General features: G+C 37.2%; 1 protein-coding gene across 1 annotated transcript in view; it reads left to right on the top strand.

The window, feature by feature from the left end:
* CAB39 (calcium binding protein 39) overlaps positions 1–26,940 on the top strand; it is an 88,042-nt gene that overhangs the window by 22,519 nt on the left and 38,583 nt on the right. The window contains exon 2 of the mRNA XM_058533182.1: positions 14,545–14,700. Coding sequence (XP_058389165.1) covers positions 14,587–14,700 — 114 coding nt within the window. The 5' untranslated portion in view covers positions 14,545–14,586. The remainder of the gene's footprint in view (positions 1–14,544; positions 14,701–26,940) is intronic.

Below are 26,940 nucleotides of genomic sequence, written 5' to 3' on the forward strand. Positions count from 1 at the left end.
CAGTGGAAATGTACAAACAGTTTTACTACGGAAATGCAAATGGATAATAGGCACGAAAATATATTTATTGTCACCAGTGATCAGCAATTCAAAACAAAAGAACTGAATTGAAGAGAGGGGTGGGAAGAGGAAGAGGTCAAGAAAATAGCATTTTTAATTCAACAGATTGGCAAAGATCAAAAGGAATAATAGGGCCTGGTGTTGGTTAGCTGATGAGGAAATGGCTGCCCTCACGCACTGTCGATGACAGTATAAATTGGCATAAGCTTTGGTACAAGTTAAGAATTGTCATGTTTTGACTCCAGACTGCTATCTTACCTGAGTCACTCAGAATCTCCTTGGCTTTTTTTACTATAGTATCTGATATACAGAACTGCACAGAACATTGTGTGCTCTTTTGTGGCCAGAGCAGCCCTTTGTTTAGTCATTCTTTATGAAAAATTGCCTTCTATTGTGGGCAGGTCAGGGGTCATTTCTTCGGTTTTTATAAAGACGAAGAACTGACACTTATGTTCAGTGACTGTCCTGAGTCATATAGGTCTGACTACTAGAGAGAAAGATAAGGGACAACCGGGCTGGTCCTTAAGACAAAGTAAAGCTGGGCAGGTCCTGCAGAGACGGGAAGGGACGTGTAGTAACACATTAGAAGTAAGACACAAAGCCTGTGACCTGAGTAGTTTTGCTGAAATAAGTACAAAACAGTCTGTCCTTTGGAGAAATGCTGAAGTGACCCCCTGCTGACTCAGAAACAAGCTGTGTTGGTCCAACAATTTCAGTTATGAAGAAAGTGTGCGTGTAATTTACTTTTATAATGAATTTAAAAGACATTGTTAAAGGCATATTTTATGTGGAATTATTTATATAAAATATTAAAAGTTTTGCCCAGCTACGTTCATATAGAAAATTGAAACATAAGGACATAGACCTTAATTTTTAAAACTTTATTTTGTAGTATTATTAACCTGATTTAGAACTTTTTGTTGAGTCACAACTGGAAGAAAAACATTTAGAAGAGTACTCCCATTCATGGCAACTTACTTCAGTCCTGAGCAAACTACCTTTCTTTTAAACAAGAAAAGACATTTGAAAACTGCTACTGGAGCCACTACTCAAATGGGACAAAAAAACAAAAATAAAAAAGAGCAAACTTTTCTGCAGAAGTCAGAAATCATGTTGGTACGTGTGTATGTATGTGTGTGTATATATACATATTTTTTAAAGGTTATTTAAACTTAACGAGAATGAAGTCATAGACCTCTGATACATGATACATTCTTAACTCCTAAGAGTTACTTAGCTATGTTCAGTTTGTAAAAATACTTCCAATCATATCTTTAAGTGAATTCTAGAACTATTTAAGTGGTTGTTTATACATGCCGTGCCTTGTTGCAGAAAGGATTTAAGGCAGCTTGAAATATTCTAATGTACTTAATCATCATAACTTTAGTCTTAAAATCCATAATGACTGCATGGTACACTGAAATTACCACAGTAAAACTTGACACTAGTAGTATGATTCTCTCAATTAGTGTTTGAGGTTTAACATGAGGTTCCTGTTTGTAAAATTAACACACAGTTTTTTTTACAAGAGCTGGTGCTTTAGAAAAATCCTTGTAAAATTACTTTTGTCTAAAAATCAGCTGCTAAAGCAAAGCCCTGTCCTATAAGCAGGTGTCTCTTGCTTTGTAGCTTGAATAATCAACTTTACCATTAGAGCATATTTCATAAACATTCATAATTTGATATTCTCATGTTTAGTGTGAGTAAAAGAAACTTTCAAGGATTAACAGAAGCCTGTTTTAGAAGAACATGAAGTGAAATTATTTCTAAACATTATATTTACTAAGCTCATTTCATTAAGTACTTGTTCTGTAATTCATTCAGAACAAAAGCTATTAATTTAAGGTAGGATTTTTTGTTCTAAAAATTTAAACTTGTGCAAATACTATTAAAGATAGGTTCACATAAGAATTATTTAATATTTCAGATTACAAAAATGGAATTAACAGTCCGTATGACATATATAATAATAGTACATTTAGCTTTAGGATCATGAATGTTCCACTAACAAGAGTCTACCCTCACCTACACCTCTAAATTCTGAAAACGTTAAAAAGATTTGAAGTCTCTGAAAATCTCTTTTTAAAAAATGTTCTGGAAAAATAGAAGCATATACCTAAAGAGCTTTGTTTTAGTTAAGACAGCATCTTCCCGAAGGATGAGTGGATGGAGAAGCTCGTGATCACTCAGACCTGTGCATGTGTTTGGGAGACTGGGTTGGAACTGGAAAGTAGTCTACAGTATTCGTAGCCCAGCTCTCCATGCAACACATTTCTGAGATTTAATAGAAAAGGAACTTGAGTTGTCAATGATGAGCAATAAAATAAGAATCCTCTCAAAAGCTATGAAACGAAGGTATGGGCCAGTTTTTGTTTTTTGGTGGTTTTTTTAGGGGGGGAGGGTGGTAAGGGAGCATTCGGGGGGATCCTTTTCATATTTATTTAACTCATAATCTTAGGAATTGCCTTTTGCCTATTTGATCAGAATTTAAAAGTCAGTATTCTTAAAAAATCACTCAGTGAACATTTATTTCTGGTTACTTGTCTTTGATAGTTGAATCATAGTTTTATGTTGTACATTTTTGGAATACTTGATCCGTATGTAAGATGACAGGACAAATAAATACAAAGAGTAGAACTTGGAGTCAAGAGACTTGCCTTGAATCCTGACGCATATGCTCAATATGGGATCTCGAGGCCAGCCTTTTATGTGAATCTGAAGACATACAGGAAGTATTTACTATAGGAGTTGGAAAAAGTGGGCAGGGGTAGTTTCATGGATAGAGAGTGTTATAGATATTGGATTAGAGAATACACATCACAATATAATGCCCAAGTGATTGGTGCTATTAAGTTCATTCTAATTTAATATTAATAAAAACAGTCAATGCAAAATTGTGAAGATCCGAAGCAGGATGATTCTACAAGTTGTGCCACAGTCTTGAGAACCCAGACCAGCCCTTTCAGTATTCCATCTTGGTTAGTTACACGAATCCATCACACTTTAGTCAGAATTTTGCCATGTTTATATTTGTGGCACAGACAGCATACAGGTGGACAAATTAGAGTTGCTCAATAAGTATGGGTCTGGCTTTGTGCATAGCAATAGGTAAATTATAGGTGCTTTCTAGATTTCCTGCTCATTTACCCTCCAAGACCATCTAGGTGGCCACTAATCCCTTTCTGGGTTTCAGATTAAAACTTTATAGTTAACTTCTGGTTATTAATGTATCATTCATTTCTGTGGCCTTGTTTGTTTGTTTTTGTTTTGAGAAGTGGTTTTCAATTCCAGTCAGTAAATGTGTCTGGAGTCTTATGCAAAGCAGTATGCCAAATGTTATGAGTATATAATACGATGGCTAATATTCAGTTTTGCCACCAAGCAGCTTTATGACTAGTTGGGGGTGGTACATATGTAAATAATAATAGCACACTATAATCAAGATTTTAAAAGCTTAGGAGTATGAGGAGGGGGATTACTTTTACTGTGGGAGCCTTCATGACGGAGCTGGTATTTAAAAGCAGAGCTAGCGATAGGCAGGGTTTTGGACAAGTAGAGAAGTGGGAGCATTCCCAAGGAGGGGCTACACAATGCCAAAACTTGGCATTGTTGAAGTTTTCCAAGAGTTATTGCGGAGAGGGGCACTACAAGTCAGCTATTGAAGGCATTGCCCATAAACCTGTTTCCTCTATAGAGACTCTTTCTCTTCTTATCTGCTGTCAACAGATTAGTTTGTTTATTGAATTGCACTGGACAAAATGAAAACACATGTAGATTGGAACAGTTAAGTAAGGTGGCTTCGAGACTCTATAGAGGAGGAAGGGTTGTTTTTATATCAGAAGTGTGGATTAAGGTGGTCGTTTTGCAGTTACACATGCATTTAACTTTGAATGTTTGGGCAAATACGGAGGAAAAAAACCAAAGCAAAACACAGTGGACATAGTAATTAAAAGAAACATACCAGTTCTTCAGAATTAAAACTTTGCCCTATTACTAATTTAAGAAAACTCTGGAAATGTTCAAGCATATACAAATAGACTCTAACATAATGAATTTCCAACTTCAACAGTTATTCATATTTTGCTAGCCTTGTTTCATCTAGCCCCCCACTTACTCTTAGGGAGGGGTCGAACTGGAATATTTTAAAGCAAATCCCAAATCACTATACTTCAGTATGTATGTCTATCTGATAAGGACATTTTTTACATATCTGCTACTTCCATTATAATACCTAACAAAACTAACAGTAATTCCTTGATTATCATACCCAGTATATAATTTCCAATATATCTTTTTTATTGTGGTTTATTTGAATCAGGGTCCTGAGAAGGTCCATACATTTGACTATGTCTAGTGAGCCTCTTTTATCGTGGAACATTCTTTGCTGCTTTTTTTTCCCTCCTCTGGTGCTATTTGATTTGTTGGAGAAACGCAGTATTTGTCTCGTCGTGTCTCTTGTTCCGGGTTTGACTCACTGCTTCCTTGTGCTGTTGTTTCACTTGTTTCTCCATCCCCTGTTTCCTGTAGACTGATAGATCTAGAAGCTTGATTAGATTCAGAATTTTTTTTTTTTAGTGGGGGAAAGGAGGTCAAATATTTTTATAGATGGAGCTTTGTACTTCCTATTGCATGGTATCATGAGACACATTGATGTCTTGTTGTCCTATTTTTAGTGATAGATCGGCATGTTCCAAGTTGTCAGCTCCAGTGTATCCACTAGGAAGTTCTCGATCAGCATTTCACCTACTGGTTTTAGTGGTCATTGATGATTGTGGCCTAGATCCATTATTTCACCAAGGATTACAAAATGGTATTTTCTGTTTTTCTTTCTACATTTATTAACTATGTGAATCTCCTATAACGAACTTTCCCTTGTGACTTATTTGGTTACCCCAAATACAGGCTATACAGAAAAAACAGGCTAAATGTGCCATTCCCTTCCTTGTATTTACCAATTTTTAGGGTGTTGAGTTGTTGTTCCCGCATACTCCAAGGTGACCAATGAATTTTTTATTTTTTAGTGTTATAATTTTCATAGATCTTAATGTTTTACTTATATTAGCTATATTATTGTGTATATGTGTATATTGTATATATTATATACATAATAATTTATATATCATATATATGCAAATGTTTAATTTGCATGTCAGTTCCTTGTGGTCATTTTTCTTTTTTATGCCCAAATTGTACCATCTTAGGCCTGAGGGAGCCTTTCAGATTGGCTCCTTTTGTCTTGCTTGGCATGACCCCATTCATCTTTGCTTTCTGAGGTAACGTGTCCCAGACTCATCTTGTGTATTTCCTGCTCCTTCATGGAGCCCTGGTTCTTTTTAGTGGGAATGATCTTCTCTTAATTTTTTAAATAGCACTTTCATAAGCAGGAAAAACAGTATTACATGCACATTGTAAATTCTTAACTTTAAGAAAAATTTAATATACAATTCACATTCTCACTACCACATTATTAACCTTTGCTATTTTATTTCTTGGTTAGCATATGTGTCTGCATGTATAGATCACACATGAGAGTATAATATATACTTACGCACCTTTGTGTCTTAAGAGGAACTGTGGGCATTTTTTTGTGTTAGTAGAAATCTTCAGAAGCATTGATTTTAAATGACTTCATAATGTTCAATTATGTTGTCTGAGGATTTTGTTGTTTTCCCCCTTTTTCCAGTTTTAAATAACTGTTTGGTTGCCATCTTGATATATAAATCGTAAAGAAGCAGGTTTAAGAGAGAAGCATTTTTAAACAGACTGATATATAATGAATGTATTCTTTGCAACATGGAAGATACTGGATAACCTGATAGATAGTGCATAAGATTTGGAGTCAAAACCTTGCTTGAAGTCCCAGCTCTTCTACTTTATTAACTAGCTTCGTGGTGTTTGAACAAATCATCCAATATTTTTGAGCCATAGCTTACTCATCGATAGAAAAGAAAAAAAACTTCTCTTAGGAATGAAGGATCAAAAGAGTTCTACTGTTTCTTTGAAGATCAAAAGAAATAGTTCATTCGTTCTACAGATATTCTTTGTGTGCCAGGCACTATTCCAGGTTCTGGGTATACAGCACTGAATGAGTGAAACCAACGAATCCTTGTCTTCATGGGACTTAGATTAATATTAATAGCGAAGGGAGCAGGTAAACATGTGTCGGGGTGTGGTGATAAGTACTGGAAGAGCAGTGAAGCAGGATAAGGAGATGCGAGTGAGGAGAGGTGCTATTTTGGAAACAGTGGTCTGAGAAGACCCTATCGACAGGTTGTCACTTGAGTAGAAGTGTGAGTAAAATGAGGAAGAGAGCCATGGTGATTTGAGCTGCGAGCTCTCCGTGAACAGTATGGGGAATGTACTTAGGCCTAGCCAGGGAGGCCTGGCCCTGGGCTGTCAAACCGGGGAGTGTGGCTGAAGCCTTGAATGTAAGAGATGAGAACAGAGAGGAGTAGGTCACAAGGAGCCTTGTAGGCCATGGTCAGGAGTGGATTTTGTTCTGAGTGAAATGAGAAGTCACTAGGGGAGAGATTGAACAGAGAAGTGATGATGCTTTGTAAATTGTAAAGAGTAGTAGTACTTCAGAGATCTTACATTATTTTAAATACTGCTACTAGTACACCACTCCAACCACCTGGTTTACCAGCTAGGCTATAAAAGAGTGTTAGTATGACTGCTGCATAGTATCCAATGTAGAACATCACTGGCCCCTGAAAGTCTGGTCAAGATATATTCATGGCAAAACACACTCCAAAGTCTTGTATGCACTTGAACCCTTACTTTTGGTTTTGACATAGTTGATGAGGAGCAGTGTATTTGGTAGCTTTGGTAGTTAACCAGAGTTTCAGCTCCTTCTCAAACTGCTGGTGGTTTACCTTAATGCAACTAAGTCATTGTATCTTATTTGTAGCTAAGAAGCTACAAATCCAAAAGCTGAATCAAAACTTTTAGATATAGGTTTAAAAAGAAAACTAAGATCACTCATTTTATATTGCTATCCAGTCTGTGTAGATACTGTTTTTCCCATTTTGGTTGTGGAAATAGTAGTCATGAATCAGATTTTAGAAGCAAAAAAAAAAAAAAACCCACATAACTATCCTTTGCTACTCTTTATTCAGATTTTACCACATCCAGATATTGAGCTAAGCACTTTAAACACGTTATTTAATTCTTATACCACATTGTGAGGTAGCTATCATTTTTCCCATTTTAGAGATGAGGAAAGGGAGCTTAGAAAAGTCTTAAGTCGGCTAAGGCATGGTGAAGTTAGGATTTGAACCCAGGCTATCTTTAAAGCCCATGTAACTAACTACTGTGCTTTATATAATTGCTCCGCACTGTTAAATTGAGAGTAGCACCTAACACAATATCTGGCATATTGTATATATTCAGTATTTATTTGAATTAAGTAACGTTAACCCTAGAAGCAGTCAGAGCGGGGTATCTAAAGAAATGTGTTCAGGTGTGTACAACATTTCACCCTTGCCACAATTGCTTGATTAAGTACCTTAATAGTCCTTGTGTGCGACAATCTTATTGTTGTGTATGGGGTTTTCTGTTTGTTTGCAGTTCTTGCATTTGACCACCAAGTTTATGAGTCAGCTCTAACAGATATGTTAGTGTAGAGTCTTATGAACTCAACTGTCTAGGAATGTGTTGTCATTCAGCAGCTTTTCATTATTATCTTTAAACACACACCCACATCCGTACACACCAGAATGTTGTCTTCTTGAGAGCAGGCGCTCTTGATGGCTTAAGTTTGTGGCATATAGTGAGTGTGCAGTTGGTATTTGAGTGACTGAATGTCCTAATGAGTGGCTTATGGACCATTTGACTACTTTCCAGGATTTGTCAATACATAGGTGAATAGAGTTAGTTATAGTTAGGAGTATATCGCACAAGCCAAAAGCAGTCACATTGTCTAAGAAGGGCAGTACCAACAGTCCTAACTTTAATGATGTAACAGAGCAGTGATTTGAAGTTTTTGTGCTTTATAAGATGGAAGTGACCATTTCTAGTATCAGTTGGTCTCCATCTGTTTCAGAGAAGAGAGTTGGCTCCCTGTGCAAAAGACCACAAATATAGAGCAAGTGATGAAAAGGAGAATGTATACTAAACTGTTAATACCAGCTGTCTCTACAGGCTTTGTGGGTGATTTTCACTTTCTACCTTATGTAGTCCCATTAAAGTTTGAATTTTGCACAATGAACAGCATAATCATTTTTTAAAAGCTAGAAGTTTAACTCTCAGTGGTGGACTTAGATGCAGGAATAGATAGATTTTCTTTATTCTGACACCTCCCCCCCCCCCCGCCCCCGGGCCACAAAGATACAGAAGCTAGCAGAAGGCTATGCTTATGTAAACAACAGCACAAAAAGCAGTGCTTCTTTTTTTTTTTTTTTCTTAATGATTCCAGTGGTTAATAAATGTCCCAATCATTGCAACAACCAAATTTTCCAAAACATCCCCTAGGAGTGATATTGGCTCCATTGACAACTTCTGCCCTATGTGGAGAATAGTGAAGGTCTTCACTTGGTGTCTGTAGGGATAGAGAAATTCAGAAAATAGAATTGACTGAAACTGTGAACCGAGTGTATATGGAAGAGTTAAGGAGTGGAAAGAGTCTGGTATGGTGACCATGTTTTGTGATTGGTTGACAATGGATCCATTCATCATGAAAGGGAACTTAGAAAAAGAAGCAGGACTTGGGGATGAAGTTTGAGTTGTCTGGAGAGTATCTATAGGGAGTAGCAGTTGGACATGTAGACCGAATGATTGGGGCAGGAGATAGATTTCAGGTTGTTGAAATCATGGGTAGATGAGATCACTCAGAGAGAATATAGGGGAAGAAGACAGCCAAGGATGGAACCTTAAGGACATCAACATTGGAGTAAAGATGAGCCATTGAATTAAATGCAGAAAGAAAGGGCATTTGGAGAGACAGGAAAACAGGGGAGAGCAATGCATGAAAGCTAAGGGGGTGTAGAGTGCTAAATGTTCATGCAAAATTTAGCACGCAATCCCATAAATGTTAATTTTGTTTATTTATTTATTTATTTTGTGAGGAAGATCAGCCCTGAGCTAACATCTGCCAATCCTCCTCTTTTTGCTGAGGAAGACTGGCCCTGGGCTAACATCCATGCCCATCTTCCTCCACTTTATATGGGACGCCGCCACAGCATGGCCTGACAAGCGGTATGTTGGTGTGCGCCCGGGATCCAAACCAGTGAACCCCGGGCCGCTGCAGCAGAGTGCGCGCGCTTAACTGCTTGCGCCACCAGGCCAGCCCCATAAATGTTAATTTTAATATGAGAGTAGGATGTTAAATTATTCTCTGCTTCTCCCCTTCCACCAGCCCCCCAAATTTTCCAGTTAAATTTCCCCTCCAAGTCTTCTTTATCTTTGGGATTCAAGCATACATCACTAATTACCATCAGGAGCAGGCTTACGCCCAGTTTGAGAGATGGTAGGTGTGGGTTTCCACAGCCCTCCTTAGAATCCTGACAGTGGCTGGCTTTATCCCAATTGTGTTAATAATTTTGGTTCAGCCCAAGGAATCCTGCTGAAGTTTATTATGAACCAATTTTTTTTTTTTTGAAGGGACAGAGGGAAATTAGTTGTATTTGAAAGCTAAATGAATTTTTTCAATTATAATGTGCATTTTTGTCCATTTTCCTTCATGAACTCCAGTTATGTCCAAAACATAGATTAGGCAGTTTTAAAACACTATTAAGAAAAATTCTGAACATACAGAAAAGTTGAGTAACAATGAAAACCCATATTCCCACCGTCTAGATTTACACACTGAGATTTTTACCATATTTGCAAATGTGGTACTCTGGCTTAGAGGCAGTTGGCGTATTCAGGGAACAGAAGGGACATCAGTGGGGCTGGACCTCTGTGATAAAGGCCAGAGTGCCAGGCTGTGAGTTAGAGGTGAGTAAAGCCTAGAGCGCCATGGTGAGGAGTTCGGATTTTATTATAATAAGGGCAATGGAAAGTTACTGAAGGGCCTTAGTCAGTCGATTCTTCTTATTGTTCCCTAAAATTCCGCCAGATACTTCTAACGAAATACTGCTGCTGATAAAGGAGGCAAGGGGAAAATGAGAAAGGCAAGCAGATTGTTATGGTGAAAGTTGTCTTTTAACCATCTTAACCTGTGTTTAACCGTTGCTGCCTCCAGCTTGGGCTTCTCCGTACTCTTGGGATTGTCATTTCCAAAGCTCAGATATATGCCTATGTGTTTCACGTCCTTCAGGGTCAGAGCACTTTGAATGGTACCGCTGGATGGTGGACCAGGCCCTTTTGAAGACACCGTCTCCACTCCAGGGAGAAAGCGTGGGGGCTGAAGAGTTAGTGATGCCTTTGCTGTGAGCATTTGAGCCTTGTTGGAAGGTCATGTGTTGTTCTGTGAAGGGATTAACTTTCATTTTTTGTAAGGATTGAAGTAAGGAGACTGAAGCAAGAGTTGAAGCATGAAGCTCAACTCTTTTTAAAACTAAGTTTGTATTTGGTTCTAAATCTTCTTGTTCCTCTTTATTATCACTAAAATCATTTAGTGATTCATGAAATCTGTTTAGTCACCCGTATTTTTTAAAAAATAGATCCAGAACACAATCATCAATTCTATTGAGATGACCATATATTTCCTAAAGTTTCCTATGGATTTGATGTATAAAATGTTTAGGTTTCTTGATAGTAAACAACTCTATAATTCTTGGAAAAGTGCTGTTTGATCATTTAAAAAAAAAAAGAATTGAGGGGCCGGCCCGGTGGCGCAAGCGGTTAAGTGCACACGTTCCGCTGTGGCGGCCCGGGGTTCACCGGTTCGGATCCCGGGTGTGCACCGACGCACTGCTTGTTAAGCCATGCTGTGGCGGCATCCCATATAAAGTGGAGGAAGATGGGCACGGATGTTAGCCCAGGGCCAGTCTTCCTCAGCAAAAAAAGAGGAGGATTGGCATTGGATGTTAGCTCAGGGCTGGTCCTGCTCACAAAAAAAAAAAAAAAAAAAGAATTGAATAAAATAGAAATTTTTACCCTTGTGTGTGTGTATGTGTGCATGCACGTGTGTGTAACATTAAGTTGTTTGTTGTAAATCATGATCAAAGTTTGAAAAACTGCTGGTTCGGTTGGCTCTAACTTTCAAAGTAAAATTAGTAAATTGGCAGCCTTACTTTTCTCTGTCATTTAGCCTTCCATTCAAATGTTTTATGGGTAGTACTTTTTATGTATTAAAGATAGATTGTTTTATATCATCCATTGATTTCTCTAAACTCAGTTCTTATGTATATCAAAATTATACAAGTGTATAATTGAAGGAAGCAAATAGTTACAAAAAGGGCTTATAAGAAAAAATACCAGCGCCCCCACCTTTTTCCTGCTCTCTGGAGGCAGCACCCTTCAAGTCTTGACTGATTGTTCTGGAATCTTTCTCCACATCTTTAATGAACATGCTTACGTGACACATCCATGATTTCACCATATTACTTGTAACATTAGCCTCAATAGCTGCTTTTGTTTTCTTTATTGTACTGGTTGTAAATTCAGTAACACAATAAATACTTAGTAGCTCTATGCATATTAATCTAACATGTTTATTAAGAACTTTATTTCTTAAAGCATTACTCTTCTTACCCTTTCAGCAATGTTCTAGGCGTATGTATTGTCTACCTACTTTGTCATCACTTAGAAGCCATTCATGAATTTTAAACTTTTCTCTGTTTTCAATTATTTTAAAAAGTTGGATCACTGAGTGGCATACACTATATCATTAGTATAAGATATTTAAGCTTAATATGTAGCAAACTTAGACATAAGAAACAGAAATTCTAATGCAAAAGTTTTAAGGGCTGTGATTTCTTTGTTTTTGCCCCCCAAAATCTTGGAGGGTTGTGTTGCATAAGAATTAGTGAATCTGAGGATGTACATGAAGGAAATAAAAGGATTTGTTTAATTACTGCACTCATACTTTAAAATAAGAACTAGATAATTCTTATAAGTTTTATAATAAAGTTATTTATATAGTACTTATTCTTTTACTTAATGATTATACTCTGCATTTTAAAAACAATAAATCATAAAAGAATACATAAAGTGTGTGTGTGAGAGAGAGAGGGAGGGAGGGTGGGGAGGAGAAAATATGAGCATGTCATGAATAGCTTCACCACTGTAATTGGATCCTGCTGAGGAGTGTCCACTTCTTGTTTTGGGTACTTGTTGCTAACTGTATTTCCTCAAAGTACAGTCTTAATAGTTTATATGTTCTGCAGAATCTTGGCTGCCTTGTGTACTAATAAAGAGGAATGGTTGTGTCATGCTTCCCCTTTCCCTTGCAGAGGCATTTCACATATGTGTTCTCTTTGACAGCTATACTCTTTCTGCTGTGACCAGTATTTGGTGTGTGGCAGGACTTTTTTAAACCCCTTTTGCCCTGGAGAGTCACTTCTTCCACTGTTGAGCCAGAGCTGAAAATATCTCTGTTGCATAGCACCATAACACTTCCTGCAAAATACCATTACATTCCCACCCTCCACCCAGCAGTGACTTGTAGCATCACTGCTATTATTTGCAGAGTACAAATAGGAAAGATTATATTTCAGAGGATTTATTCTCAGTGTGAGTCCACTCTGTTTATGGAGAAGCAACCTGCATTGCCCTGCACTTCCCTCAAAAAAAATAGATTAAAAAGGAAAAAGTAATGGAAAAGAATGATCCAGGATTTGTGTTCCATCTAGCCAGGTAATCAGAGAGATGGTGTAACACCACTTGGAGGTAAATCACCTGTGGTTGATCAAAACTTCTTGTCATGGAAAGGATATTTAGAAGTAAATTTATGCATCTTTGAATTTTGACAACCTGTGTTTGAGGACATTTTCCTTTGATTAATGAAGATGTGGTTTTAATTTGATCAAAAAAGATTTCAAGCTGAGAGAAGGTGAGCTATATAGGTGATATTTGGGTCTAGAGATTGGTCAGAGCTGTTCATATCAAAACGTGCCAAGAAATAACACACTTGTTCATGATTTAGTTGTAGGCTTAGCATTAGCATTCATTTGCGTGCTCTTTTCCCCTCAGTGTTTATTTGTAAAGAGATATGCAGATCACTGTATCTCAAACTTTAGAGAAAAAACATTCACATAAATTTTTCAAATGAGGTCTTAGGCAAAGTTCAAAAGAAGTGTTATGATGCTGTGTGGTGGAGATGTTTTATGATGATGTGGAGAAGACAAAGTAGGGTTGGGATATCTGAGACCCACCTCTCCCTGCTTTGGCGGAGGTGGGGAGTAGGTGCCAGGGGCAGTTAAAGGTAGGAGTTGGGAAGTTGACTGTTCGAAAACCACCGATCTAAGTGATCCATAAGGTTCTTCTCAAAAGTGTTATCTTTTGGTGTCATATGAGGTTGTTTAGTGCCTACAAGTGTAACTTCTTTTAGTTTATTTAGTGAAAGAAATTAGAACTTCCGGCATGTTCCCAAGTTACTTCCATTGCTTGTCCTGTTAGCTTTGTTTTTTTCATGGTGACTTCTTGGAATAGTTGATGTCCTCCTTTTGCATGATGTAAGATTGCGGTTTATGTGGTTGAAATGTCGTTTTCTGCTACCTGTAAAAAATTAAGAACTTTCAGAAGTTCGTTATCCCCAGGGTTTTCTCCAGTGAGCTCCTTTGTAGGAGATAGTCACATCCAGGCAGAAAGAGCACACAGTGAAACTGTCACTGAGGGGATGGGAGGATCTGATGGGAGATTTGCCCAAGGCTCCGTCCAAGGTTCTTTTCAGTTCTGAGACCCTCTGACTGACTGAAGAGGAAGATGGCTGTGCCGAGGAAGTGTGTGCCTACTGGGGTGCTTAGGAGGAAGCAGCAAGAACACTGGAAAAGGAGCATTTGGAGAGACTTAGATAGTGGACTGCTAGTGACGTTTGTTAGCTAAGCTCCTGACGTGACTTTTGCTTCAGTTTTCTCAACTGTGAAATAGAAATATCTATTAATTGGAGGTGCCTTGTGGTGATTAAGGACACTTTGGATCAAGACAGACCTGAGCCAGTTTTAGCACTTCATACCTTGAGCCGTTTCTTAACCTCATTAAAATTCTCCTGTAAATGGGAGTAATAATGTCCCTCAGGGAATGGTTGAAAAGATCCCACGAGATGATGCTTAGCCTGGGGCTTGGCAGTACTAGTTGCCTGTGAGTGGTAGCTGCTGCCGCCTACATCATCAGCACCAGCATGTTCCTCCTCAAATGGGTGGTTAGGAGAGGATGTGATAAAAAAGACGTTTTGAAAAGTACGAAGTGTTCTGTAATTCTAAGATACATCTCTGTATTATCATTTCTCTCATATTTGTGCGTTTCCCAGTTCCTACTGATTTTAAAAGTCTTGTAAAATGACTTTCTCAAATACTGGTTTTCTTCTCAGATTAGGAATTAGAAAGTATGTCTTCTGTTGACTCCGCTTTTTCTTACTGGTGTCTTGTGCTGTGTCCTCAGGTAAAGCAGGCAGAGCCCAGCGAGGCGTCTGTCGCTGCCGCCATGCCGTTCCCATTCGGGAAGTCTCACAAATCGCCAGCAGACATTGTGAAGAACCTGAAGGAGAGCATGGCCGTTCTTGAAAAGCAAGACATTTCTGACAAAAAAGCAGAAAAGGTATGTATTTGGCTTTATTTTATATTTTGAATCTTTTGATTAGGAGGGAAATGTAAGACAAATTATGAGGTGATTTTTAAAAATCAGTAACTCCCAATTTGGGTTTATTTGGGGGTTTTAAAAGATAGTCCTAAAGTGGCGTTTGCTGCTGCTTGCATACCTTGTTTTCTCCTGTACTACCATCTAACAAATATATTTCTAACTTTTTTCTCAGTTTTTCATTTGAGGTTTTCAAGTTTATTTACATTTTGTGTTTTTTTTCATTGCTGAAGTGGTTTGTCGATTCCTCAAATCAGTGTTTCCACTGGGAGTCTTCCTGAGGAGATAGCTCTCCTGGTTTTCTTTCTGTGGTCCCTGTATCCATGATGAGCATCTCTCTCTACGCAATCACCACTGTCCAAAACCTGACTTTCATCCCAATCTCTCGCCCCTCTCTTCTCTAAAACACCATCTTTCACTAAATAGTATGAACTTCTACTTCCTAAGGGGTTTATGAATTGACCATGACTTCCATTCCTACTTGAGGAAGATCCTCATGACCTTTCTTCTGGACCTTAGCAGTAGCCTCCTTAGTGCTCTTTCTAAAATATCTCCCCTGCCTTCAAGCTTCAGTGCAGACTCCTCTCGTGGCACACAAGACCTTTTGTGACCTGGTCTCTGCTTCTGTAGATGAATTTCAACCCCTCTCTCCCTTATTCTGTATGCGTTAGCAATCTCAACCTGCCTCTGTTCATTGAAAGCAACTAAAGGAAATAATCAGCTATTTGTACTATTTTTAATGACTTTGTGTTATTCTCCCCCACTCCATTTCCACCTCAGCCCCCATTCATCTTTCAGAACCACACTATGCATTTCTTTTTCCTAGATGGCTCCCCAGAATACTCCCTCTCCTGCCCCACCCTTGCCCCCTAAAATAAATCTCTACCATTTGTCCACCTCCCTTGGAAATGCCAGGACTGCCACCATCTTCAGCCTGATTTTATGTTGTATTTTGTGTTGTATTTTTGTCTCCCTTACTAGACCATGAGCTCTTTGACCCATGTATCATTTCTGGCCCACCTGTTTTCTCCACAGTACCTGACTCCCATAGGCTGGATGCTTGCTATTTGTTAAATGAGTGTTTGATTAGAGTGGCATTTTCCTCCCTATCTTTTCTTTTAGGAGCTTGTTTTCTATTTTGGGTTGAAGGTTAGACTGCTTAACTGCTACCATCTTTTTAAGTCTAAGACTTTGCGGTTTACCTGTGTTCTTGCAAGGAAAAGAATTTCACTCATGGGGTTAAGATTTGTAATTACAGGCTATTGAGTTGCTATATCTTTCTGTCATTGGAAGCAGTCTACAATTAGTAAAAATTTTCTGTAATTCGACTTTACTTTAGATCTTCCGTGGAAATTCTAGACAGTTTCTTGCATACTTGTAGTAAGCGATGTAGGTTAATGTTAATAATATGATGAAACTTCTTTTAAAAATGTCTAGCTTAACAGAAGACAGCTGGATTTTCATATCTGCGTTTGCATTCAATCTGCAGTCATATGTTATTTTGGTTAAAGTATATAAAGAAAATCTGACCTGATACAGATGTACAGTTGGAAAAGAGAGGAGTATTTTAATAGCCTTTCAGATAATTTTGAATATTTTTTGATATCACACAAAAATATGACAGTTGATATTTTCTTGGTTGTAATACAGTCTGAAACTATATGAATGAACTTTTCATACTCTGCACTTTGAAAGGATCTTTTATCCATGTATGATTTTGAAACATGCATTGGCCATTTAGAAAGTATTGGATCACTGATTTATATACATCTTGCACATGTTGACACAGTATTGAAAATTCACATCTTTAAATATCACCACTGATCTCGTCAGAAAAATCTAAACATCGGGAAGTGGTCAAACTTATTCATGTTGTATTTAAATTTCAAAATTCACATTTGGCAACAAATACTGTTAGTTGTTTTCCTTAAAGTGACAGGTTCACTTCATTCATTTTCGAGAAAATGTCTGCCAAATATCCAAGCCTGAATAATTTATCAGTTTTTCTTTCAAGCAGAAATGATGTTCCATAAAAAAGCAGCTTGTTGAGCTCATAGCTCAAACAATCATACAAGTACTTTTCCTTAAGTCAGCCAATCGTATTTCAGTAAGGGGCAGAAGGTGTTTTATGTGTATTTCCTGTTTATCACACCAAATGTTTAAAAGATGTGTATTATCTTTTTGACATTTTAAAGATCAAAATTTAATAAATATTTTTTTAAAGAATATTTTTTCTGCTTCCTCGTGACATTCTTAAGTGAAACTGGCTAGCTTTTTTTTTTTTTTTAAGTGAGTTTATGGTAATGAAGATTACAACAATGGCTAATAATACCCGGTTTGGTGCCACTGCCTCTACTCAGGCTAAGGGGTCAGCACCATCAGTGCAAATGGCAATACAGTGGAAAAAGGCAATTAATGTGTTAGTATTAAAATGAAAACAGCTTTGACCTCATGGACCCCTTGAAAGCGTCTCGAGGGACCCCAAGGGGTCCACACTTTCTGAAATCTACTGTGATAGCCAATGGAAGGTGTATGTGTAGGAGGCATCAGGTAGGGGAGTGTCCTAATTTAGATGGGTTCTATGGGGAAGCCTTATTGAGGAGGTGGCATTGGAGTCCTCTAATGATAGAAAACAAGTTTAGTGTCTGATGGAATCCACATCATCTACTTGATTTCAACCAGAGACAGTTTTGCCCTCCACGGAGACATTTAGCAATGTCTGGAGACTTTGTTGGTTATAACACTGGAGGGAGGGCTGCTACTGACCTCTAGTAGAGGCCAGAGATGCTGCTAAACATGAGAGAGCCTCCTACAACAAAGAATTATCTGACCCCAAATGTCAGTAACACCGGGGTTGAGAACTGCTGCTCTAAACCTAAGCAAGAAGAGACCTCCTGCTGTTAGGGTAAACAAAGCAAAGAAAGATAGTTGAATTTATGAAAAATAACTTTCATTTCAAAAGAAGGGGACAACTCTGAAGAGTAATCCATGCAAATTATTCTGAAATAGATTAAGAATAGAGAGGAAAAGCCTGAAATTTCTGTTTCATTTTCTTAGCAAGATTTAAAAGGAGGTAGCAACTAGTACAAATGGTAAAGATGAGGGAAGTGAGACCTGACAACAATGGAAAGATGAAAATCTAATCACTAAATTAAAAACCATGGAAAACAGTTTTGATGTCATACTTAAGACTTAAAACTTCAAGGTTGTCTCATTAAAACCAGAGTGCTGGCTCTGACTTGTTATATAGCATTATCCTGGAAATTCTAGCCAATGCAGAAAGAAGTGGTTTAGAAATTAAAAATACAGCTATTGCAAATCAAGAGGGAAAATTACAGTGTTGAAATAGTCATGTATCTTTACAAAACTCAAGAGAATCAATGCGAAAATGAGAGTTCACTAGGGCAGCTAAATAAATAGAAAATTCATAGCTTCCCTAAATACCAATCAAAACTATCTAGAAGTTGTAATTTTTTTAAAAAGTATTTCATTTACAATAGCAACAAAAAAAGTAGAAGATGTCTGGAATAACTTTGATCAGGAAGTATGCAGAACCTATATGAAGAAAACTGTAAAACCTTACTCAGAGGCACAAAAGAATACTTGGTCCATGTTATTGGATGGAATATAGCTAAGATGCCATTTCTTCTCAAATTAATTTTTAATCTTAAAGCAATTCCATTTAAATCACAGCAGGATCTTCTTATGACTTGACAAAAAACGATTCTGAAGTTCTGGAAGAATAAATAAAATAGCTGCAAAGTTGGGGCGAGATTTAGGGAATATGAATTCTACTTTGTTTTGGAGCAAAACACAATTCCTAATCATGCTTAATGAAACTCCATCTTTCTAGTTGTTCAGGCCAAAAATCTTGAGTCATCCATGACTCCTTTCACACTTCCCAAATCCAATTCATGAGCAAATCCATCTACTTTATCTGGAAAAAAAATTTCTTTTTCAAGCTAGAATCTAACAACTTCTGCCCATTTTCCTAGTTACCACCCTAGAATGAGCTACCTTCATCTCTGCTCTGGATTACTGCAGTGTCCTTCTAAATTGGTCTGCCTTGCCTCCCTACAACCATAGTGATTCTTTCAAAACATGAGTCAAATAACATTTCCCTTAGAGTAAAAGTCAAAGTCCTTACAAGGGCCTGAACTAAGTTCTACAGGCCAAATCCTGCCTAGGCCTGTTTTTGTAAGGCTCATGAGCTCAGAATGGTTTTTACATTTTTAAAGGGTTGGTTTAAAAAGCAAGGAAGAATATGCAACAGAGACCTTATGTGGCCTGCAAAACTTAAAATATTTACTGTCTGTCCTTTTACAGAAAAATAAATGCTGACCCTTGCCCTGGACAGTCAGGCCCCTGACCTCAATGGTCTCTTCTCCTAGTACTGTCCCCATACTGGCTTCCTTTCCTCATGTACTCCAGTCTTTAAGCCTTTGCATTTGGCTGTTCCCTTTGCCTAGAATGTTCTTCCCCCAGCTCTCTGCTTGGCTTACTCTCTTATCACCTTCAAGTCTTTGCCCAAATGTCACTTTTTACCCAACCCCATATTTAAAATGCAACGGTGCCCTCTGGCGTACCTGTTTTCCCGATCTTGCTCTGTTTTTCTGAGTAGCGCTTAAGAAAGAAATCTTTAATATAGTACTTATTGATGTTTGTGTACAATTTCTTCCTCATTAGATATGAGCCTCCCAAAGACAGAGCTCAGTTAACTATTTGCATTTATTGAAAATAGAATACAGGCCAGAGTTAACATGCAACACTGTCACCTTGTCACTGTTCTGAACTCTTTAATTTCTACTGAATAGGATAAAACAGTATTACTCAGAGTATTGTAACAATTTGTATGTGAGTTTGTGACTAATAAGAGGATATCATAACCAGGTATCCCCTGAATTGTGTGGTGGTGGCCAAGTATCACATTCCCTTTTAGTGCCATCACCCACAGAAGTAGTGAGATAAGTGACCCTTCTCAAGAGATCTCCCCTATTGGTCCTAGTATCTTACGTATAGTTTTGTGTTCATTAGTTATCTTCCCCTGTAGTTCAGGATGCTCAGAGGACTGTTTTGTTTTGTTTTTGGTGAGGAAGATTGGCCCTGAGCTAACATCTGTTGCCAATCTTCCTGTTTTTGCTTGAGGAAGATGCTCCCTGAGCTAACATCCATGCCAGTCTTCCTCCATTTTGTATATGGGACGTGACCACAGCATGGCTTGACAAGTGTTGTGTAGGTCTGCGCCCAGGATCTGAACCCGTGAACCCTGGGCCACCGAAGTGGAGCACACAAATTTAACCATTACACCACCGGGCTGGCCTCTCAGAGGACATTTTTCATGATTTGATAAATAATTATACCCAGTGTATCTGATGACTGGATCACTCTGAGTTTCTAGGCAGGGTTCCAGTGATCTTTTGCAGGATACTATCCTCAACTCTAAACTGTTTGACATTTATTGTCATTGATATGTATGAGGAGAATTAAAGGGCTTGTTTAGCAGTGTTTATGAATGATAAAAATTGGAGATGGGTAGCAAACTCCGTAGGTGACTGAATTGGGTACCAAAGAAGGGTCAGTTAGCTGGGGGTGGTGGGGTAGGGGTGGGAGGAAGGACGTGATTTTAACTGATAAAATGCAATATGGATAAATTCTCTGTACTAGGAGCTGAAAAAACAGACTAGATGCCAAAGGAAAAAATAAAACAGAATCACTAACCATACTTGATTAAACCAAAAGAAGGCAGAAAAAGAGGAAAAGAGGATTAAAGAACAGATGGGACAAATGGAAAACAAATAGCAAGATGATAGACTCAAATGTACCGTATCACTGATCACATTAAACATGAATGGTCTGAACATCCCAATTAAAAGGCACAGATGATCAGATTGGATTGAAAAAGTCCTAACTGTATGCACCTACAAGAAATGCACTTTAAAGATAGACATGATTAGGTTAAAAGTAAAAGGATGGAAAAATATATACCCTGTTAACACTTGTTGAAAGAAAGCTGGAGCAGCTCTATTATCAGACAAAAATAGATCACAGAGCAAAGAATATTACCAGGGATAAAATCATTTTATGATAAGATAAAGGTCAGTTAATCCAAGAGATATAACAATCCTAAATGTTTACGTACCTAATAACAGAGCATTAGAATAAAGCAAAATGAAACAAAGCAAAAACTGATAAAACTGCAAGAAGAAACAATCAAATCCACAATTATAGTTGGAGATTTCAGTACCCCACTCTCAATAATTGCTAGAACAAGTAAACAGAAAATCAGCAAGAATTTTCTGGTAGAACAGAATGATGCTGTCAACCAACTTGACCTGATTGACATTTATGGAACACTTCACCCAACAAGAGCAGAACATTCCTACACCCTTTTGAAGTACACATGGAACATTTTTGGTAACTGTAGACATATTCTGAGCCTTAAAAGAAGTTTCAATACATTTAAAAACATAAATTGATGTAACATATATTATATGACTACAATAGAATTGTTAGACATCAGTAACATTAAAGAGCCTTGGAAAAATTCTAAAATATTTGGAAATGAAATACCATACTTCTGAGTAACTCATGGATCAAAGAAGAAATTAGAAAGTTATTTGAGTGGAATAAAAATGAAAATACAACATATCAGAATTAGTGAGATGTTGCACACGCGTTACTCGGGGGAATTTTATGGTACTAAACGCTTACGTTAGGAAAGAAGAAAGGTCTCAGCTTCCACCTTAAGAAACTAGAAAAAGAAGAGCAAAATTAAACACAAAGTAAGGAGAAAAGAAAGAAAGAAAAATCAAAGCCAGAAATCAGTTAAATAAAAACCAGAAGCAAATAATAAAACCAAAAACTGGTTCTTTGAGAAGATGAATAAAATCAATAAACTCTAGCTAAGACTGTGATCAGAAGAAAAGGAGAAAAGACAAATTACTAAAATCTAGAATAATAGAGTTGACATCACTACAGATTCCACATATATTAAAAGGGTCATAAGAGAATATTATGAACAACTTTATACCAATAAATTTGGGCAAATTTTTGGGCAAATTCCTTGAAAGACACAAATTGCCCGAGCTTACTCAAGAAAAAAAATAGATAACATTAATAGCCCTGTATCTATTATGATAATTCCAAATTTAGTTAATAATCTTCCCACAAAGAAAAACCTAGGCACAGATGGCTTCACTGGAGATTTCTACCAAACATTTAAGGAAAAAAATAACACAAACTTTTCCAGGCTATTTAAGAGGAAGGAATAGTTCTTAACTCATTCTATGAGACCACGATTATCCTGATACCAAAACCAAAGACATTATTAGAAAACTGCAGAGTAGTATCCCTCATCAACGTAGATACGAAAATTCTAAACAAAATTTAGCAAATTGAATCTTACAACAGTAGGATAATACATCATGAGCACATGGAGTTTAGTCCCAGCATGCAGGGCTAGTTTAACATTCAAAAAGTGATCAGTGTAATTCACTGTATTGACAAGCTGTGTGTCAGTAGATGAAAAGAAAAAAAAAAAAAAAGCCTCCATTTCTGGTAAAAACTTTCAGTAAACTAGGAATAGAAGAGGACTTCATGGGGTCGGCCTGGTTGCATAGTAGTTAAGTTTGCACACTCCGCTTTGGTGGCCTGGGGTTCGTGGGTTCGGATCCCGGCCACGGACCCACACACCACTCATCAAGCCACGCTGTGGTGGTGTCCCACATACAAAGTGGAGGAAGATGGGCAATGATGTTAGCTCAGGGCCAATCTTCCTCACCAAAAAGAAAAAGAGAGAGAGAAGAGAACTTCCTCAACCCAATAAAGGGCATCTACAAAATCCCTACTGCTAGCATTATACATAATGGTGAAAGGTGGAATCATTTGTCTCTAAGATCAAGAATAAGACAGGGATGTCCACCTTCACCACTTCTATTCAGCATTGTACTTGGAGGTTCTAGCCTGTGTAGTCAGGCAAGAAAAAGAAATAACAGGCGTGGAAAGAAAGAAGTAAAACTGTATTTGTGGATGACGTGATCATCTACATAGAAAAGCTGAAGGAAACTATGAAAAAGCTAGTAGAACTAATACATGAGTTTAGTAAGGTCACAGGTTACATCAATATACAAAGAGCAATTGTATTTCTATATAGTAGCGATGAAAAACCAGAAATTGAAATTAAAAAATACCATTTGGAATAGCACTAAAAAAAAAATGAAACATTTAGGGATAATCTGACAAAAGAAGTGAAGAATCTGTACGCTGAAAACTACACAATATTGCTAGGAGGTGAAAGGCCTAGATAAGTGGGAGATGTACCTTGGTGATGGGGTGGAAGACAATGTTGTTAAAATGCCAGTGCTCCCCAAATTGATCTCATTGTACTCCTAGCAGGCTTTTTTATGGAAATCAACAATCTGGTTCTAAAATTCGTATAGAATTGTAAAAGACCTAGAATAATCAAAACAACTTGAAACAAAAACAAGTTGGAGAGCTCACTGATTTTAAGAATTAATGAAGCTACGGTAATCAAAACTGTGATATCGATATAAAGACAAACAAATAGATCAGTGGAACAGAATAGAGAATCCAGAAATAAACCTACACATGTGTGGAAAATTTTTGACAAAGGAGCAAGCGCAGTTCAATGGAGAAAGGATAGTTGTTTCAACAATTGGTGCTAAAACAATTTGATAGCCACATTTGCAAAAAAAAGTTGGACCCATACCTCATGCCGTATACAAAAATTAACTCAAAATGGATCACACAATTAAATGTAAAGCCTAAAATTATAAAGCTTCTAGAAAAACACAGGAGAAAATCTTTGTGACCTTGGGCTAGGCAAAGAATTCTTAGATATGACGCCAAAAACATACCCTATAAAAAAAAATTGATAAATTGGAATTCATCAAAACTAAAACCTTCTGCTCCTTAAAAGACACTTATGAGAATGAAAAGACAAATGACAGACTTTGAGAGAAAATCTTTACAAAGCATGTATCTGATAAAAAGTTGCACCCAGAATATATAAAGAACTCTCAAAACGTAACAATAAGAAAACGAACAAGTCAGTAAAAAGTGGGCAAGAAATTTGAATATACACTTCACCAAGGAAGATATGCAGATTTCTGATAAGCACTTGAAAAGATGCTACTCATTAGGGAATTGCAGAGTAAGACCATGATGACATACCACTACATACCTGTTAGAATGGCTATAATAAAATATATTACATAATATAATAATAATAAATAATATATAATAAAATCCTGACTATACCAAATGTTGGTGATGATGCAGAGCAACTGGAACTGTTCGTGGGAATATAAGATGATACAACCACTTTGGAAAATAGTTTGGCATCTTCTTAGAACGCTAAACTTATATCAGCCATTCCATTCCTAGGTATTTACCCAAGAGAACAAGAATATATGTCCATACAAAGACTTGTTCATAAATGTTCATAGCAGCTTTATTTGTAATAGTCCAAAACGAGAAATAGCCCAGGTGCATGGATAAACCAGTTGTGGCACATCCATAGAATGGAATACTACTCAGCAGTAAAAAGAATAAACTATTGCTATATACAACAACATGAATGAATCTCAAAATAATTATGTTGAGTGAAAGAAGCCAGACTATAAAGAGTACATAATGTATGATTCTATTTATACAAAACCCTAGAAAATGAAACTAATCCATAATGACAAAAAACAGATCAGTGATTGCTTTGGGATTGGAGGGGATGTGGAGGGTTAGAGTGGGGCTGGTGGAGTGAGGGAACTGCAGACGGGCCTGAGGAATCCTGGTGGTGATGGACATGTTCACTATCTTGATGGTTTCGTGGGTATATACAGAAGTCCAAACTTATCAAATTGTACGCTTTAAATATGTGTGGTTTGTTGTATGTCAATTATAACTCAATAAAGAGAGTAAGAAAGGACTATCTATGTACCAACTGAGGTAGAAGTGGCTTAGAAACCACATGTGTATCCCCTGAGAATAGACCATGTAATAAAACACCCAGAAAGACTGTTGAAAGCCTGGGTTGCAATGGTAGAAATACACTAATTAAATTCAAAGTGATCATCTTCTGCTCTGTGTAGACAAGTCCATACTTGAGGTTGTTAAAAAACTAGAGTGTGTCGTGAGAGAAGTGACCAGGCTGGCACAGAAATTCAGAACTCTGCCCATGAGGAATAATTGAATGAACTAGAGATGTGAGGTGTAGAAAGAACAAAATTTGAGCAGTGTAACTTTGTAGGAAGAAGGGAAGCCCTAGAGCTCTTGAGTAAAATGTTTTTAGGGGATCATCTAATATGAGGAAAGGAAAAGTTCCAGACGGTGGCAGGAGATAGAATTAAGACCTATGAGTGGAAGTAAAGCAGGGAGTCCAATTTCGTCTTATTAGGAAAAATAATAAGTGGAAGTTGGCTTTCTTGGGAGATAGCAAGCTTCCTGTCTCTGGATACTTATTGGCATAGGCTAGGTGACCACTTAGGTATTGTAGAAGGAATTCAAGCTTTGCATAGTTGATATGTCCTTACATTGACACACCATATTTTGCAAGGTGCTTTGGAATAGGCCTCCATCTTATTTTAATATAGAATGGTTTCCTGTTATTATTCTCATGATCCACATGAAGAAAGCTGTTGTTTCCTAAGTAACCTATTGTATAGAGTCAGGAATGAAATTCACTCCTAGGACTGCCAAACCCATGGTAAAATTATGCCTGTTTCTGCTTCATTCATTATATCCATGGGCATTTTCTCATTCGTTTCTTGTGATCTTATAGACAAAATGATAAATACAACATTTGTATGTTTATTCCTTTATTTGTAGTGTGTTGGTATTTTTACTTGTTTTACATGGTACACAGTTCCATATTAAGAATTGTGTATGATACAAATAGGTGAGTCTGTTAGGAGCTATGCAACACCTCTTAAAAAGAATTTGAAAACTACTTTCCCTATACCTTTAGCAAAAAATGGTCTCTCTTCCCATCCTTATTTTTAGGTAACTGGGGCGTGGGGGTGGAGTGGGGTGGGGTGGAATTTGTTCTTTCATTGCTAACAGCCACACAGATCTGGTGTACCTGATGACTGTTTACACACACTTTGCCCACTGCAAGCTGTATAAAGAAGGCATGGCTGCCTCGCTCAGCTTATACTTGGTTCTCCTCATCACTGTGAGTACATGTGTTCACAGTGTTGAATGGCTATATTCACTCATTTCATGAGAGGAATAAGTTTGCTGGCATGTTTAAGAGGGGGGAATGGAATAGCCTTTTCATAGCATAGCCATTTAACAGTGATTCATGGTTCCTAAACTTGTTTAGAGTAATCTTTGACACCAGGTTATTAATAGGTTTTTCTTAGTCCATGATCTTTCAGCTTAGAAGACTCAGACGTTTTCTTTAGTAGAGAGGCGTGTGTGTGCATAGGATTGTTTTAAAAAAATTTAATACAGGAATTAATGTGATAATAGAATTGCTCTCATTATCAAATATTTGGCACCAGCAGTATTTCTCAGTTTACTTTTAGATTCCATTTCACATCCTTTATCCTAACTTACTTTGATTTAAGAACTTCCTTTTTTCAATGAGGTCATTTAATAGATCTCTTTTTGAGAATGAATTGATATGTAAGGCAGTAAATATAGGTTGGTATATATTTAGAGGACTCTTGTTTAAAATTATTTGTTTGCTAAAGAGTGGGTCTAAAGTAACACAAACAAATAAAAATGAAAGACAAAGTAATAAATGATATAAGAATCCCCCCCACACACAAAAAAAACCTCTGGGCTCTTTGAGGCATTTCTTAATAATAATAACTAGTTACATGTAAATTATAATAAACTCAATTATGTAAACTAATGGTGAACAGAAAGAAGCATGGAAAATTCTGCTTAATAGATCATTTTAAAATTGTTTCTAAAAAAGATGACTTTATAAACAAATGATTCTCACTTGAATTACATTTTTTTATTCTGCGTTTCATGCACACAGTAGTTGGCAGGACAATCTTTTGCAAAAGATGACAGCGGAAGTAATTACTGTCATTATTTCCGTTGTCATCTTTTGCAAAAGTTTCCCAACTTGATTGACTCCACAGACATTTTAGTGCCCTCATATATGTGGACAGACAGACATGCATATGGATCAAATTTTGTCCCTGTTCTTAAGAAGTTTATAATCTAGTA

The sequence above is a fragment of the Diceros bicornis genome, chromosome 37 (assembly GCF_020826845.1).
Source record: "Diceros bicornis minor isolate mBicDic1 chromosome 37, mDicBic1.mat.cur, whole genome shotgun sequence".
Lineage (NCBI taxonomy): Eukaryota > Metazoa > Chordata > Mammalia > Perissodactyla > Rhinocerotidae > Diceros > Diceros bicornis.